The sequence below is a fragment of the Saccostrea cucullata genome, unplaced genomic scaffold (assembly GCF_032062105.1).
Source record: "Saccostrea cucullata isolate Sc308-1 unplaced genomic scaffold, CSIRO_AGI_Scuc_v1 ctg410, whole genome shotgun sequence".
Taxonomy (NCBI): domain Eukaryota; kingdom Metazoa; phylum Mollusca; class Bivalvia; order Ostreida; family Ostreidae; genus Saccostrea; species Saccostrea cuccullata.
The window spans coordinates 177,303-195,188 of NW_026923562.1; the positions used below are offsets into that span (position 1 = coordinate 177,303).

At 33.1% G+C, this 17,886-nt stretch overlaps 3 protein-coding genes across 4 annotated transcripts; all 3 read right to left on the reverse strand.

Moving 5' to 3' along the window:
- Window positions 1–733: 733 nt before the first annotated feature.
- On the reverse strand, window positions 734–3,570 carry LOC134264330 (uncharacterized). Its single transcript, XM_062746624.1, has 3 exons — window positions 2,995–3,570; window positions 1,720–1,924; window positions 734–1,203 (listed from the first exon to the last, which is right to left on the reverse strand). Exons 1-3 carry the CDS (start codon window positions 3,190–3,192, stop codon window positions 911–913), a joined length of 696 nt encoding a protein of 231 aa, XP_062602608.1. The 5' UTR covers window positions 3,193–3,570; the 3' UTR covers window positions 734–910.
- Window positions 3,571–4,559: 989 nt separating this feature from the next.
- Window positions 4,560–7,501, reverse strand: LOC134264343 (uncharacterized). Of its 2 annotated transcripts, XM_062746641.1 has the most exons (6): window positions 7,162–7,498; window positions 6,925–7,011; window positions 6,154–6,346; window positions 5,313–5,433; window positions 5,101–5,200; window positions 4,563–4,926 (listed from the first exon to the last, which is right to left on the reverse strand). In XM_062746641.1, the coding sequence occupies exons 1-6, from the start codon at window positions 7,328–7,330 to the stop codon at window positions 4,826–4,828; spliced, it is 771 nt and encodes a 256-aa protein (XP_062602625.1). In that variant the 5' UTR covers window positions 7,331–7,498; the 3' UTR covers window positions 4,563–4,825. The 2 variants fall into 2 exon arrangements, with proteins under 2 accessions (XP_062602626.1, XP_062602625.1); XM_062746642.1 differs by lacking the exon at window positions 6,925–7,011 and having other exon boundaries at window positions 4,560–4,926; window positions 7,162–7,501.
- Window positions 7,502–14,658: 7,157 nt separating this feature from the next.
- Window positions 14,659–17,443, reverse strand: LOC134264342 (uncharacterized). The gene is made up of 6 exons (XM_062746640.1): window positions 17,027–17,443; window positions 16,752–16,838; window positions 16,007–16,202; window positions 15,604–15,724; window positions 15,388–15,487; window positions 14,659–15,115 (listed from the first exon to the last, which is right to left on the reverse strand). Exons 1-6 carry the CDS (start codon window positions 17,193–17,195, stop codon window positions 15,015–15,017), a joined length of 774 nt encoding a protein of 257 aa, XP_062602624.1. The 5' UTR covers window positions 17,196–17,443; the 3' UTR covers window positions 14,659–15,014.
- Between the last annotated feature and the right edge of the window lie 443 nt (window positions 17,444–17,886).

Here is a 17,886-nt window from a genome sequence, read left to right on the forward strand (position 1 = left end):
GTTAGCACAACACGCTGCCACGCTTACGCGATTTCAAGCAACACGCCGACACGCTAACACTCAACACGCCAACACGAGTTCGCACAACACGCTGTCACGCTTACGCGATTTCAAGCAACATGCCGTTGCGAGTTTAAAGTTAGTGCGTCGGCGTGCTGTGCGAACTCGTGTTAGCGCGTTGTGTGTTAGCGCGACGGCGTGTTGTGCAAACTCGTGATAGCGTGACAGTGCGTTGTGTGTTAGTGACAGCGCGTTGTGCGAACTCGTGTTAGCGTGTTGTCTTTTAGCGCGACGGCGTGTTTCTCTGAACGCGCTGTTCAGCTTTTGCGAATAGTCTATCCGGACACCATACAAAAGTCTTTATATTTGCAATATTCCCTGCTTTGAGACACGTTTCCCATTAATGGTTTGTCGCCTGCGTGGTGCAGTGGTAAGAGCGTCTGCTCCAGAGAGATGATCCACATGTCGCGGGTTTGAATCCCACTGTGGGACGTGGAGACCGGTCCTATGGACGAAACCGTATAAACCGAGGTCCTGTGTTGCAGTAGGTGCCGGCACGAAAAAGATCCCTCGCTGCTCAATGGCAGTCAGTGCCGAAGTAAAGGAAAAAAATTGTTAGCTCTCCACCAGCAACTAATTAAAAATTCTCTAGAGGGACGTTAAACAACATACAAACAATCAATCCAAAGATGGTACTTAAAATTTATTGATGACACTAGAAATAGAGCAATGAAATGATTTATTTTGGATATCAGTTAAACCTTTATGATAAACTTAAACAAGTGAACTAGAAATCTAGAATTGATATAAAATTTTCTTCCTGTTCCAGCAGGGTACACTATTGAAACATACATCAGAAAAATATAGAGAATTCTTCATTCTTTGGATTAACTTGTATCACAATTTTGTTTTATTTCATTGCAATTGGCAAGTTGTGCAACTCCGCAACATCTTGTTCCCTCGAAGATCCGTCTTTCCTGTCGCTCTTCAGTTTGCCTCCGCCAATCATGACATGGTCGTCTGCCTTTCTGGTTTCTTTGTCCTCTGGAGGAGTTTTGCCCTCCTTACTGATTTCGTCCTCACCTAGACGTCTAGCCTCGGCAAGGTCCTCAGAGATTCTCATGTCCTTGGCGGCATTCCTCATTTTGATGAGCTTCCGGGACTTTGCAATTTGTTTGGCTTCATCCATAATATTCAACAGTTCTGTGTTAATAATGTAAATGCTTACGTAAAAAAAAAACATTGTTTGAATTCACAAGCAGCTAAAATTGCATAGAAATTTTTATAAATTTTGATTTTATTCACATGCCCTTTGAAAAATCCACCATTATCTCTTTGTACATCTATTGAGGGAGAATGATAAATATCATTCTACTAACAACTTTAACTAATACCTTCCTGACATCTTACTGATAACTTAGTGATTACTAATTACATGTAATATCTAACGAACAAATCTCTTGACTTATTGATTTCTTAAAGATAACTGATATAGTACTGAAAACCGATCTCACTGATAGCAAAGAACTGATACTGATATCTCACTGTTGCTAATATCTTACTACATGTAATAACTGATTCTATTACTCATATCTTTACAGATTTAGTTGTAAAAAAAAATGCAGAAAATAAATTAAACTTTCAGCTTAAAGCAATTTTTGGGGTGTGTAGGGTGTGGGGGAACTTTATTTAGCAATTCTATTTTTTAAACCACTTTACCTCTTAATGATATTTTTTCGTCCTTATTCCTGTCTCCGAGATTTATAAAGCTCTGAGCGGTCTCCGAGGCCTTTTTTATTGGAAACTTGACCACGGCCAGATAGAAGCGGAATATCTCGTCAAAGTCCAGCAAGCCATCTCTGTTCATGTCCCCGAACTCCAGCATGGCCGCCGTCAGGTACTCGTCGTCAAAGTTATTTACATCCTAAACGATAAAATGATAGTGCAAGTAAGTTGTCAAAGATTGATAAAGCTGCTGAAAACATTAAAATTCAATTCTAAGAAAGTGGTTGGATGCGTATAATTTTTCAGATTATAATATTCATATTTGTTTTGCCCCCCCCCCCCTATTTTTTTTTTCATTTTATACTTTAAATCTCAAAACTTTAATTTTACATTTAAATAAAAATTATACTGTTGAAAATGTTCATTGTAATTTGAAAGTCCCTTTTTTTTTCAAGTTTAGTCAAAATAATGATTGAAGAGAATTGGCTGTGAAAGAAGTCCCCCCCCCCCCTTACACACACACACACACACATACACGAAATTAGATTTTTAAATTTGAAGAAATTTCCTTTTCTTTGCTTTTTTCAATTCATTACAGATAATGTGATTTTTCGGCCCCCCCCCCCCCTTTCCCTTAATTTTCAAAAAGGATAAGTTACTTGCCTGCATGTACCTTCGTATAGAATTGTGAAAATAATCTATACAGTCATGTATTTTGCATTTTTTTCTTTGTACATGTATCTAACAGTAAGTCAAACATTTAGGTATCATGGGAAAAGGATTAAAAAAACACACACACTGTGTAAAAATAATTTTATCACCGCTCCAAGGGTATGAGGCCTTGTTCTTGAATAAGAAAGGCTTATTTTTTGGCATGAAAAATCAAAATTACGATCATTTTTCTAAGCCCTAAGGAGAAAAATGATTATCTAAGTATAAGCCCATAATACTTGTTTATTTCCAATATTCATCACAAAGAACTAGGTTCCTGTATGATCAAACAATTTTGACTAAAATTTAGATTTGAAATTGGCAATCAGCATTTTCCCCAAAGGATTACGTACCCGGTATTAGTAAAAAAAAAAAAGAGGTATAAAATTGTGTTTAAACAAAGAGTTAACTAAAATTATTGCAAAATTTATTAACATTGCATCATAAAGGCAAACTACTGTAACTATAAAGTTGTGATATTACACGGATTTTTATTGCTGAAAAATGCTTATTTTATATAATTATTTGAAAATAACAAAGTATTTAAAATCTGCTTACCATGCTCTTGCTGACTTTCGCTGAAAATTTTTCTGCATTTCTTGTGAATCCAGATTTGCTCATCTTTAATCCTTTTCCAGAACTTACATCCTCAGGTTTCGCAAGATTTTTAGATACACTGGCGGGTGCCGTAAAAACACGAATAAAGCATAGACAATAAAAAGAAATTAAATATAAGCATAAATGAAGGGTTTCCATTGCAAGTACTGATAATGTAGGACCAAATGAAAAACAAATCCGACACAAGAACAGCCAAAACGCTGAACAGAGTCCCGACACCCAGACACCCACGGAAAACTCTTAACACACGGCGCAATTACCTCCGATTGTAAGAACGCAGTATTCAATACAAATAAGGCATATATAGCAAATGTATAGATGAAGCCGTATGATTGATAATTCATATATTGCTGGAATTTCAATATCGATAAAAATTCGCGATCCACAGAGAAGGAAATAATCGACAAAATCAAGCCATCATTGGATCAATTCGTAAATGTTAAGCGGGGCTGCAATCTGGCAATTAAGAAAATTAAATTGAACAGACAAACTAGCTAAAATCCCCTGGGTAGCGGTCTCGGTCAAATCTACCATCAAATGGGCCCCGTTTGTTTCTGCAGCTTTATATTATGCCTTTATAGGAGAGGCACGCGTAATTGTAATCAGGAAAATTCTTAAAATTAATTAAGAGTGCATTTTGTAATAAATCTTGCCACACGAATTAAGAAACGAGTTTCTTGCTACTTTGAAAAAATAATTTGTCCATAGTTCTTTTCATCCAGCTTCATTTATTTCGTTTTATTAATTTTTGATACCATCGATCGATTTTTTACGGAACTTGAATACTTTAATAATACCTATTGTGCTGAAGATTAAAACCATGGACGAATGCAAAATAAAATCCCCAATGAAAAATTATATCGGGCGGATTAATAGGTGCAGGGAACAAGTCCTTTTGTTCTTTACTTGTAAGTTTTCCTGTTATGACTAACAAAAGGAACAGTGCTTCAACAATGATCAGCGATTACTAGTATGTTCCACCGATTAAGCATAAAAACGCATGCAACTTCACAACGAATAAAATTTCGCCTTTGTTTGGAACTTTCATTATTTTTTTCGTACATTACTCATATTTCAAATGTTTTTTATTGTCAATGTTTGTAGAAATCAATGTAATTTAATGAAGTGGAATGCCATTAGGGATGGATATATTACCTCTTTTTAAAGAATTCTATAAACCATTTGTCTAATTCAATAAAAAGCTGGGCTTCTAGAAAATTACCCAGAAACCTTGACAAGCATATTAAAAGTTCCAAATCTTTCAAAACCAAAATTTATGTGGTTCTTCATAACCCATGTCAGACTTTAATGCAACAAAAGTGGAGGGGGGGGGGCAACCAGACTTCCAATGAACATTTTCTAGAGTAAAGTTATGTATGAAAAATGGGGAGCCCCCCCCGTTGCTACGTGCATGAAAAATGAAACTATCAAAAGGTTCTCGTTTGTATTGTGTCGGTGACAACATGATGTTTAGTAATATGAATGACAATTCATAAACCATACATATTTTAAATATACAAGTCTATTCTAATGGAAGTTGCCATGGGTTATCTTTAGCAAACAATTTTAATAGAGGGTAGGTTGAATAATTTATGACCATTCGGCACTGTTCAACGTCCCAGTTCTTGCAATGGGTTGTTTTTCCCATGTCGATCACAAAAATACCATTTGACACAAATCATCTTTTATTATCACAGTTTGCATAGTAATTGAACACAAAATTGATTATATAAGTATGAAATTTTGCTTTGTTATTACAAAACCTTGAATATTAACAACAAAGCCGTTTGGTGTCTTCAAAATTGTTCAGACTCAACAACATGGCCGCTCCGATCAGCAAGAGCTTCTCTTGTGCCTTCAACTTCTTCAAAACTGAATGAAATAATACAAACAATTGCTGAAAATTTACATGTATTTTAGAATGAATATAAAACCGCAATTTTAAAAACATTAATTTTTATACAATACATTTTCATAAATATATTATCATGTATTTGATAAGGAAAGGTGAAATCAAAAAATCTTTTCTATTACAAAACTACTCACATTCAATATGAATTTTATTCTCAAGACCTATTAACTCCTCCGAATTATGGTAAGATTTCTTTATAAATTTGGCAACAATCTCACCCTCCACATCTTTAACCTGTAAAATGATAGCAATGGACCAGTTGTGCTTGTTAAGGTTCCAACACAATGTTCAAAAAAGGTTTCAAAACAAGAAAACAAAACAAGGAGTAATACTATAAATAACTTACATATACTGAGACGTTCATGAACCAACCACAGTACTGAGAGTAACAGCAGTCATTTGAGAAAGTAAACAAAACATCTTCTGTGCGATCTACAATTTCAAAACTCGGTCTACAGCATGTTCGTCTGAAAAAGTAAACACAACCATTTTACTACTTCGAACACGCACTTGATTTTTTTGTTGGACAAATTTTATAGAGTACTTTTATCGGAACATTGTATTGATACAATTTTCTACAGTATACTGTCTTCATGGTTCTCTGTCTGCCTGTTTCCCATGTTTCTCTAACTTCTGTCGCAAATGCCTGGTCTGGATCATAACTATTGAACCGTATTCGAATTGAAACTATTGAATCGTATTCGAATTGAAACGCTATTACAATGCCCACAGGCACCTTACGTTACTGATTTTTCTTTTAATAAAAAAATATACCCCTACCTAATACCCAACTTTAGGTCACATCTCAAAGTCACTGGGCAAGGTGATAATGAAATTGAGTTTGGGCCATAATATCACAGGCACTTGTTTCGTTCACGGGGTACCCCTACTTATTTTTACCACAAGGTACCTAACTCATTCTCAGGCAGACAGGCACCTCAACTTCAAGCTCGTATTTTGTTAATACCGGTATATCAATCATTAATCTACTTTAAAATGACATCGTTCGCTTCAAGAGACTTTTTTCTTATCAATTACATCTTTTCAGTCAAAAGAAAACTTGGTGTCATAACACCACATTTTTATTTATATAAAAAATTCTGGGTAGAAACTGTGGGAATCAAGTCAAAAGATATCTCAAAATATCTGAGAGATTTTTTATTTAAAAAAATCAAAACTTTCGCAACCTTTCTCTGACAGTTCCAATTCGAGAATGCGGATGAAACACCATGAGTTGAGGGAGAAAACAGGAGCAAATGCAGCACCCTCTAAAGCTGAGTTCTCGTCGAAATCTTCCTACGTCATTTCCGCTGGAGTCCTTTATACGGGTGGTAAGATCTCTTGCAGAACCAAGACACGAACGGAATAAGCAAACAAAGGCTATAGAAGAATAACATTTAAAGATACTTTCAGCTAATTCTAAGTTTAAAAGCGTAAATTTTAACCAATGACAACATAATGTGTAATGGCAAAGTAAGGCTATATAGTTTAAGTGTGTCTTAAATAGTTTGAAACTGTTTGCAATTTTTTGTTTTTTATGGAGTATATTTATTTTTTTATTAAAGCAGATGATTTCAATAAAGAAGTTAATTCTAAGTACAATTGGACAGTTTCTAGTGATTTGTTGAACTTCCTTTCATTATAAATATGATATTTTCTATATACAAACAAAAACAAGGCACGAGCCTTGATTACATTTTTAAGAACCTCAAGTTCTGTATCTCGTTTGTTAATCAATAAATGATGTTTAAATGTTTGCTGATCATTAGATGATGCCTTAGTTAGGAATTGTAAGCATTAAAATTTGTTTTAAAAAATCAATTGAAACCGTGTCCATGTTCCTTTAAGGCCATGAATACTTTTATCTGGTAAAAACTAAACAAGTTTTTTTATTTAAGAATCTTTAAATGGATGTCTTTTATGACAATAGCAATACAACATATAGAAAACATAAGTACCTTCTCTGATTTCAAGCAAGAATTCATTACTGTCGTTCCCATCATGTACAGTGTAAGCACCTCGACCAATACAACACGGACAAGCCACTGTGAACAGGAGTTGAAAATATATAACGATCAGTGACGATATTGCAAAATACCATCAATCTCGTATACATTCATTATACTTTTCAAACAGATAAAAGAAACTCGTAATACTATTATAGTGGTATAATACAAAATGTACAATATACACACGTCCACAAGCAGTTATCTCTTGACTTAGAATAATCCGGTCAAGATTCTCTATGGATTCCAGCCCAGTTTCATGTTCCATGTAATTCCTGCCATTCTCTCCCGGATTGAGTGTAGCAGACGGTTGTTTGGTTATGGTGGTACCTTCACTGGACACTTTATCATAAGACATGACAAAAGCATAACGCGGATATAACGTATGTCAACTATCAGTCAAACACGTTGTTTATAGGACTTCATTGTTTGACAACAAGGGGGAGATAACCCATATTTTAAACTCCGCCATATATCGATTCATGTAGTTGAATCTCTCGATTTTTGTATGACAATATTATAAAGTTTCTTTTATGTATCTGAAATTGCAGAAAATTATTTTTTTTTTACCTAAACATAACGCGGATAGAGAATGAAATGAATCAACTTAATCCAGCTCATACAAGAATTGTACTTTTTGTATTGACAAACACATCTGCTGATGCAAAAGATTTCTTAAAAATATCGAGTTTGATTTGAAACCATGTAGAGGTGATCAAGTGGGATCAGATGCCTAGAAGGGGTAAACAGTCTTTCAGGATTAGCCATTACTAATATTAATACATAATTTTGAAAATGTAGGATGGAAAAGATGTGATCCTGTCTGTTTTATATAAAGTTAAGTTTGGTTTGCTATCAACGACTTTAAAAGTCAGGATGGAAAAGATGAGATCCTGTCTGTTTTATATAGTTCAGTTGTTGGTTTGCTATCAACCTCTTAATTAAAGAGGCTGGGTGGTCGTGGCCATTTTTAGACTATTTTGATCTCCATTAGAAGAAGAGCTCCATATAAAGATAAATAAAATGATCAAATTTTAAAGCTTAAATTTATGAAATTTTTCTTTGACAAATGATAGTTGACAGCTTAGGATATCATATCCCAAAATTTGAGTTAAATCTGATGGTCAATTAAGAATTAATTAGTTGACCCACTAGCCTCCTTAAAAGTCAGTACATCCAAAGGAAGCAGATTTGGCAGACTCTGTGGTATCTTCAATAGCTTGGTGGAAGATCTGCCCACAAAGACTATACATGGATGTTGTTAATTAATAAGGAACTCCTGTTACTCCATCATCTTTTAAAATTAAACCTCAGAGCATGTAGAATCAGATTTCTGTAGACCATTGACAAGATATGAACATTTCCTATGATGACTTCGAATGACGGGATTCAAAAATTCAAAAATGACGTTCTGGCGCCATTTGAAAAAGACTTAAATAAAGAGCTATTGAATTAAATATTGCTTACAGGTGGAGATGTGCATTTCAAGATTATATTTATACCATTAGTAACAATTTCTCAGTGATATATAAAAGAAGAGGAAGACAGCTTGAATGCCGATGGGAACTTACTTTACTCTTTTATTAGCGGCCCAGTCATACATCTTCTCCTTTCCTGTTACAGATTTGGTGCCGCTGACCACTGCTGGACTTGCAGGTGAAAGTTCTGCCAGGGGCTAATAAGAACCTGGACTGTGTCTTCGAGGGCGAAGAAAATTCAAGGAGGGAGTAATGTAATGGTTTGGACCGTGGATATAGGCCTGGGAAGCTCTGTCGGCAGAGCACCTCACTAGTGGTGCAGGGGTCTCCGTAGTCGGAAATATCTGAAATTTTCCAAGCTTTTTCATGATTCTGATATTTTACCTGCCAGGAATATAAAATATCAAAATCGTAAACAAGAAACCACGGAAACCTTTAGATATTTCGGACTGGGCTCCCAGTTTCGATTCACGGTCCAGTCATACATTTTCCCATTTTCTGTTACAGATTTGGACTTGTTTTTAAATTTTTACGAAGCAGAATTTATTCAGAAACTTTTACACGAGAAGAAAACACTTCCATCATCTCGACACTTAGAGATACCGATTGTCAATTAACAATAGTTATTTCCATTAATTAATATATGGACCCAATTTATCCCGGTGAACTTCCCTGTCCATGCTAAGAAGATTTGAAATATGAATTCTAATATATGCTTTTTAAAAATAAAACATACATTTTTCAACTTGTATGAAAACTGTTTCTATTTCTAACCTAGTTGTAATATAGAAATTATTTTTAAAAGGTCAAACCCCATCCCGGTTTCTTTATTACTGAACACAAAGCAGGAAAAACATTTCGTAAGATAACAAGAAACCCTTTACACAGAAGCTCAATGTAGAAAGTAACTTTTTAACTCTTCCGTCTCGTATTAATTATTTTTCATTGATAAAAATATCGTTGTTGCTATTGGTATTTTTTTGCCACTGATTCTTAGCAAATTTTCATTTCTCCTAAAAACAAGGAACTGTAGTTGGTATTGATGAAATATGGAGATAAGAAATAATAATCACTTTCAAAAGTCCATTGAAGCAATAAAAAATGAAGGACCTCTAAAATTTTCATAAAATCTTCATATGTTGGATAAGGTGGTGCCATGGATGACTCTATGGACCTATAACACTTGTCATGATCAGACAAACGTAAAAATCCGTTGATAATTTTCATTATGTAAACAATGACCTGACAATTTGTATAAACATGTGTCTTTAAGATAAATTGTATTGGCTGATATGGTCATTGTATCGACCATGGTATTTGCAAAATGTTGACTTTAGATGAGACTGTTGATATCCCAGTTTCATTAACTTACTTACCAATACCTTGCCTCGGTTTATAAAAAAATGTTTATACTTAAAGTCGAACTCCATATGCAGATTGTACGAGTAAAGCATTATTATTATTTATTATTAAAATTTGTTAAAGCGCTCAATTTTACAAAATGAATCAATGGCGCTGTACAATAGAATATATACATGATGTAAATTGATAAAAGCGGTTAGCATGCTTTCATGGAATTTGACTGTACAGTGATATATCTAAATGTTTAATTGATATTTTTGGCCATGTCAACAAAAGAAGACACATGACTTTTTTCTAATAAAGGAAAAAAATAAATCCCAGATGATGTCACAAATGTATGTTTCAAAATAAAGCTGAGATTTTCAGTTTCAGGAAGTTTAATTTCAAAAATTTCTTCGTCTCCATTGGTGGCGTCCAAATGTGCTCCGAAAAAAAAAATATGTTGATGTTGCAAATTTAATTGTCTTTCATGCTCTATTGACTCTGAAATTAGGTAACTGTAAACTACAAAAAGAAAATAAAACATAGAGCTTTTATAAAGCTTAAGCAACAATTTTAAATAGTAAACAGATCTATAAATTTCTTGATTTTGTATTTCTAAATATTTATCCACTTCAAAAAAAGTGTACAAAATCTTACTCTTCAAACAAGAAAGGGGAAAAGAATAATAACAAATTGTAAAGCCTGCAAGCAATAAAAATCAAATTTTATTCATAATGAAATTAAAGAGACCTTTTTATTTATATACTTTTATCACTATAAAACAGTATGTTATTAAGAATTAATATGCTGATTTTGTTGTTCGTTTTGTCATTTTTTTATAATGATCAGAATATCAAAGCAAAAAATTTGTTATTGCAATTTTTTCACAAAAGAGAGGAATTTTAGACTGTGAAAAAACTTCAACTATACAATACCGTCTTCCAAGGAAGAATACAAATTCAAAAAAAATATATTCTGTACATAGATCTTTTCTTTGAAAAACGGATATAATGTGTAAATAAATATAAAATGTTTGCTCACTGCGGGTCAGCAGGTGTGTCCTGAAATGGGGATGCTTACTTCTCCTAGGAAAATCATCCGTTTTTAAAATTCATTCTGTATTTTGAACAGATACTGAGTACATCTGTTTATTAATATTTGTATTTCTCTCACAGGAAGAAAGACAAGTAAACAAGATAATAAAGTTTTAAGAAATGTACTATTGACTTTATACAATAAAATATATGGTACATTAATCAAAAAAGAATTCGATATATATAAACGAACATATACTGAGTACTTGGCAAATATTTAAATAATGTCGTTTATAATCGTTTGTAATGATTAGTGTACAGAATTTATAGCTTTCATCATCTTTTAAATAATTTCAATGAGAAAAAAGGAGAAGAAAATAATTTTTATGTAATCTATTTTTATGCAGGGTTCTCCATGAGCTGTTTTACTGTGTTGCTATGACACAGCAAAATACGAAAGTAGATTAAAAATATGCGACACATAAAGATCAAAATTTGAAGTTTCATTTTTTCCTTTGCAATTCGGTAATTTGATAAAAAAAAAACTGATAAAAAAGTGCAACAAATTTACTTTCAAAAATGGTAATTAGTTTGATTGTATCGATCAGAATTCCCCCTGCTTTTCATAGCACGTGCTTTTACTTTTATCAATATGTATGACGAAAATATTTGTATATCGAAATAGTGATTTATTTTGAAAAGTGTGCGCATATGTTCTTATATAAGTTTAATGAAAAGTAATTCAGTGCGAATTTGTTCGAAAATGGACATTTTCACGTAAACTCTGCAACACAGTCAAATTTCAAATGATGGAGAACCCTGCAGATGTATTCAGTTTTTTTTTATATATATAAAGCTTTCTTCATGTACTAGTATTACTTAAGTTAATTAAAGGGATGGCTAAATATTTTGGCAAGGCTTTCGAGAGAATGGGTTATCCTAAAGCCAGTAATTAACTTGTCCTTTCTGTGCCAGTAGCATAATTTAAATTATTTATTTATAAAATTTTTATTTCCTAAATTAGCCAAATTCGAAACATCTTTCATGTACAGTTTAGATACACAAGGTGTGCTACGCCATTTTGACCCCCTGTTCAATGCTTCAATTTAATACATAAATCGGATATGCCTACTGGTTTTCGTGTAGCATTGGGTTCAAATATGATACTATATATACCAAAGTTTAAATACGTTGATAATGTTATCAGCTAAACTTACTGACTTCAAATTTTATTCGCCATCCACGTCACGGAAATTATTATATAAAATTTTAAAATACAACAATAAATTTATTTCATTGACAAACAAAACATAAAAATTAACAACGAAAAAGTCTTGATTTTATTTAACATATGTTATATGTGTTAGAAACAAACAAGGCTTTGTTGAAGTTTCTGTTGTCGATAGGTAGCGCCATATATTTCCTGTTGCAAATATATATTTATATATTTTTTGAAACTGTTTAAATAAAATATTTGTTACAATTAAATGTTATTTAAAAAATGTGTTTAAAAATACAGAAATCAGTTATCATTCGTACGTTTGTTGGCAACTCATTCCAAATCGAAGGTCCAGCTACAGCGAAAGACCTTTTGAAGTAGGAATGAAAATGAATAACTACATATACATGTGTAATTGATAAAACGTCATTGATATATCTAAATGTTTAATTGAAGGCCACAGCAAAAGAAGATACATTCTTTTCTATAAGAGGTTTTAAAATAAATCCCGATTTACATGAATTAAATAAAGCTGCTTGTTCAGGATCGCATGGGGATTTCTTTGGAAGACTTGATCTCCGAAAACTACATACATAGATATAAATAAGTTTCAAAAAATGAAATATTTATCCTGACTTAAAAAAAGTGTACAAAATCTTATACTAGTATCTGAGGTAAAAATGTTTATTATATTTGTAATGTAATATGCTGTATGTTTTTATAATGATAATATCAAAGCAAAAAATTTGTTATTCGTTTTCAGCACAAAAAAATATATTCGCTTCATTTCTTTGAAGATATAATGTGTATAAATATAAAATTCCAGAAATTCACATATTATAAAAATCATTAATTCATCAGATCATTGTTTTCATCTTTTTAAAATGATTGGTTTTACCATAGTTTTACTCTAAAGCAATGTTTTTTTATGTTTTCATAATAAATTACTTAAATGATATAGGTACTAGTAAATCATAAAAAACAAGATGTGTTTGTGAAACACTATGCGCCCGGCGGCAACAAAGTTCGAAAAAACTATTTTTAGCATTTATGTCACATTCAAGAATACAAGGTCATTGACCTTGGTGTCGTTTGAAAGAAGAACTTAATTAGTAAAGTATGCATACCAAATATGAAGTCCCAATCTTATATGGTTCAAAAGTTATGGCAAACAGTGGAAAAAGCTATTTTTAGCATATAGGTCACAGTCAAGGTCACATGGTCATTGACGTTGATGTCATTTGAAAGAACTTTATTAGTAGAGTATGCATACCAAATACTGAGTATGAAGTCTCTATCTCTTATGATTCAAAAGTTATGGCGAAGGTTAAAGTTGACAACAGACAAACAGATAAACAGACAAACAGACAGGACAAAAACAATACACGCCCTGGATCTATCGATGCGGGCGCATAATTATTCAATGAATCTTTTCAAAACAAAGTTATCAACATTATTCACTATATATTTATTAAATGAGAACTTATTCGTTGATACATGTTTATGCTTTGATTTATACATCAGTAATACAATAGTTAAAAAAAACAAACCTTTTTTTTTAGCTCACCTGAGCTGAAAGCTCAAGTGAGCTTTTCTAATCACAGTTTGTCCGTCGTCCGTCTGTCCGTCTGTCTGTCCGTCTGTAAACTTTTCACATTTTCGACTTCTTCTCAAGAACCACTGGGCCAATTTCAACCAAACTTGCCATAAAGCATCCTTGAGTGAAGGGGATTCAAGTTTGTTCAAATGAAGGTCCACGCCCTAAATCAAGGGGAGATAATTGGGAATTAATGAAAATTTTGTGGTATGTTTTAAAAATCTTCTTCTCAAGAACCACTGTGCCAGGAAAGATGATACTTATGTGGGAACATCCTCAGGTAGTGTAGATTCAAATTTGTTCAAATCATGACCCCTGGGGGTAGGGTGGGGCCAAAATGGCCGACCAAAGTTTTACATAGAAATATATAGGAAAATTCTTTAAAAATCTTCTCAAGAATATCAAAGCCATAATTGTTCATATTTATATGGAAGCATCTTCAGGTAGTGTAGATTCAAATTTGTTCAAATCATGACCCCTGGGGGTAGGGCAGGGCCAAAATGGCCGACAAATGCTTAACATAGAAATATATGGAAAAATGCTTTAAAAATCTTCTTCTTAAGAATAACAAAGCCATAATTGATCATATTTATATGGAAGCATCCTCAGGTAGTGTAGATTCAAGTTTGTTCAAATCATGACCCCTGGGGGTAGGGCGGGGCCACAATGGCCGACCAAAGTTTTACACAGAAATATATAGGAATTTTTTTAAAAAAAATCTTCTTTCTTAAGAATTCCAAAGCCATAATTGGTCATATTTATTTGGAAGCAACATCAGGTTGTGTAGTGATTTGGGGGGTAGGGCGGAGCCACAGAGTTTTACATAGACATATATCGGAAAATTCTTTTAAAACCATATTCTAAAGAATACCAAAGCCAAGATTGGTCATGGGATTACTTTTGGATTTAAACTTTTAAATAAACCAATTTGTACTTTTTCCTAGCCACAGTGCTCAGGTGAGCGATGTGGCCCATGGGCCTCTTGTTTTTATTTCGTAGAGAGCGCTTCAAACGAAAGCATGATAATATATATCAAGCGAAGTGATAGTCTTCCGCAACATTAGAAGTATTAAGGATGTATTTCTTTTTTAGTACCGGCATTCTAAATTTAGCAGGGATGATGTACTAAGAACAACAAAATTAATATCTGTAACAAACACATTTTATTTTGATTGAAATATTGCCATTTACAACTGCACAACAGCCAATCATTGCAGAAAATCCCCAACGTATGTATCACAGAAAGCAAATCAAATCTCATTGTCAAATATCATTTAACAGAGTTAAAACAACTTTTAATATCACAGCCTAGAACATGGACAAACATATTGAGTATAAATGCGTCAATTTTTGCTGTATAATTTTTCATATTAACAACAATACCGCTTGCTATCTTCAAAATTATTAAGACTCAACAACATGGCCGCTCCAATCACTAATAATTTTTCTTGTACCTTAATCTTCTTGACAACTGAAAAAAGAATAAGCAGTCATTAAATACTGTTTACAACGAATATAAAACTTAGAGTCTTTTTCAACATAAAATATTTGTTTTAAAAGATAGTTTTTAAGTAGATGCATATTTGTATAGATAATTAGATTTTAGATCTCTGAGTACAGTAATTTATGCCCGAGTACCGTAACATATTTGTAAGTGCTGTAATAAATAACTAAATATTGCAATATATTACAGAGTGCTTTAATAGATCACCGATTAGAATAAAGATTACTTAGTAAACTAACATTCTATGTGAATTTTATTTTCCAATCCTATCAACTCCTTTGAATTGTGGAAAGATTTCTTCACAAGATTAGCGACAGTTTCATCATCCCTATCTTTGACCTGAAAGACATAAATGACCAAGGAAGTTATATCTCACGAAACCATTTAAACATTTTCAATATTGATTTTGTAAGGCAAGAAAATTCAAACAAAGTTAACTATTTGAACAAACTTACATACACTGTGCTGTCCTTGCACCAACCACAGTATTGAAAATAGCAGCAGTCATTTGAGAAAGTAAACTGAACATCTCCTGTACGATCTACAATCTCAAAACTCGGTCTACAGCATGTTCGCCTGAAAGCAAAATTATTCATAAAATGTAACAAGCATCTATGTTAACAAGATATTTTTTTTATTGGAGTATTGTTCGAATACAACGATCTTTAGATAACTTGGAATACACGTATCAAAATTCAAGAATTACGTAAACATTTTAATATTTCAATCCTTGGAGGATCCGTAAAACGTAAAAGTTAGAATTTTTAAAAGCTTTCGAGAAATTGTCAGCATGACCATTCATGCCAACCATAGGCATACTAATGGTCAAGCCATCAAGATTTTTTTTCTAAATTTAACCTTTCTCTGACGATTCCAAGTAGCAATCGATTTGGGTGTTTGATGATAAGTTCTGGAGTGTCACAGGAACAAATACAGCACCCCCTAATGGCCACCTCTCTGAACATCCTCCCTACGTCATTATCGCTGGGATCCTGTACACGTGTAGTCAGGTCTCTCCCAGAACCCAGGCACGATCGGTATAAACAGACAAAGGCTACCAAAATTTACATTTTATTAATCAGCTTTTAAAAATTTTGTCTTTCACCAATTAACAATTTTCCATTGCCAATGAGTACATGAACTATATGCATCATTTACGAGTTTTACGATATCGTAGATATTAAAAATGATAGATTTCTCATGAAAAATCAAAAACGTTTTTATAATACCATAACAAACACTGAATTAATCACACATTTTGAGTATAGAGTGGTACCCCCCCCCCCCCCCCCCCCCCCCCCCCCCCCCCCCCCCCCCCCCCCCCCCCCCCCCCACAAATTAGATTAAAAAAAAATAATTGATCATTTCTTATGAATGTATTAAATACTAGTATAGGTTTTCGAGGAACAAACTCTTATATACATCACTAATACATGTGCATATGATAATATCGTTGTGAAAAGTTTACCTTAAAATCCCTGTACACGTTAAAGAAATTTGCAATAGGAACTAATGTGCCTTTTCAAATAAGACATTTTTTGCTAATAAACTAACTTATCTAGGTATCAGTATTGTAGAAATAATTGTCATATTTAGGCCCTACCTTCTCTAATTTCAAATAAGAATTCCTCGGATTCGTTTCCATTATGTACAGTGTAAGCACCTCGACCAATACAACACGGACAGATCACTGGAAAATAAAAGTCTTCAATTATTCATGATTGGTGATTGAGAAAGTATATTCAAGGCATTGCGAAATACTGTATCACCAACAACGAAAAGAAATAGTTTAATTCAACTTTAAATTGAATTTAAAATCAGATTTCAGGAAATTATTTGCACGTTTATAAATTTGGTATTTAAAGTATTGTCACCTACGTCCACAAGCAGTTATCTCCTGACTTAGAATAATCCGGTCAAGATTCTCTATGGATTCCAGTCCAGTTTCATGCTCCGTGTAATTCCCGCCATTTTCTCCTGGACTGAGTTGAGCAGACGGTTGTTTGGTTATGGTGGTACCATCATTGGACACTTTGTTATTGGACATGTCATATCATATCAAGCAAGGGAAGACAAAAGCTAAGATTAAATGAAAGAATCAACGTGCCTGTCTGTTTACAATCGTTGTTTGACAACAAGCGGGAGATAACCCGTGCCTTTAAACTGTTATTTTAAAAACCAGCGACCATAAAATGTACCTTTAAATTAGTATTTTAAAAGTCAACTAAGATTTATGTCAACTCTAAGATGTTTCTTTTCCATAAAAAGTGTGATCATTGTATTTTTACAACAGATATCTGAATAACACATTTTGCATTTACGTCAGTGAAAAAGTTGTGCATCTGATGAAGAAAAACTATAGAAATTCAGAAGAATGTCCTCACTATATTTAACGCTGAGATGTATCCATTGGTGAAAATTTTCACAGATATCTATGGCACGCCAAATTCACAAAAATGAGCAAATCATAGTTTCACAATCGATAAACTAGGTTTATCGGTTGTAAACTATAGTTTACGGACTGTAAACTATAGTTAACAACGTTAATCTATATTTTACATCTGTAAACTATAGTTAACGCGATAATCTATGTTTCACAACCGTAAACTATACTTAACACTGAAAACAATCATTTGCGATTGCAAAACATAGATTATCTGATAAATACAGTTTCACGATTTGTAAACTATAGTTTACAAACCGTTAACTATAGTTAACGATCTGATAAATATAGTTTC

Excerpts from the sequence above, each read along its gene's own strand:
- LOC134264330 (XM_062746624.1), bottom strand. The coding sequence starts at position 3,192 with ATGGAAACCCTTCATTTATGCTTATATTTAATTTCTTTTTATTGTCTA. Across the intron at positions 1,925-2,994 it reads CGAAAGTCAGCAAGAGCATG|GATGTAAATAACTTTGACGA; the intron begins GTAAGCAGATTT and ends TTTATCGTTTAG. Across the intron at positions 1,204-1,719 it reads CGAAAAAATATCATTAAGAG|AACTGTTGAATATTATGGAT; the intron begins GTAAAGTGGTTT and ends TTATTAACACAG.
- LOC134264343 (XM_062746641.1), bottom strand. The coding sequence starts at position 7,330 with ATGTCTTATGATAAAGTGTCCAGTGAAGGTACCACCATAACCAAACAA. Across the intron at positions 7,012-7,161 it reads AGAGATAACTGCTTGTGGAC|TGGCTTGTCCGTGTTGTATT; the intron begins GTGTGTATATTG and ends TCCTGTTCACAG. Across the intron at positions 6,347-6,924 it reads CTTGCTTGAAATCAGAGAAG|CCTTTGTTTGCTTATTCCGT; the intron begins GTACTTATGTTT and ends ATTCTTCTATAG.
- LOC134264342 (XM_062746640.1), bottom strand. The coding sequence starts at position 17,195 with ATGTCCAATAACAAAGTGTCCAATGATGGTACCACCATAACCAAACAA. Across the intron at positions 16,839-17,026 it reads GGAGATAACTGCTTGTGGAC|TGATCTGTCCGTGTTGTATT; the intron begins GTAGGTGACAAT and ends TTTATTTTCCAG. Across the intron at positions 15,116-15,387 it reads AAATAAAATTCACATAGAAT|TTGTCAAGAAGATTAAGGTA; the intron begins GTTAGTTTACTA and ends TTCTTTTTTCAG.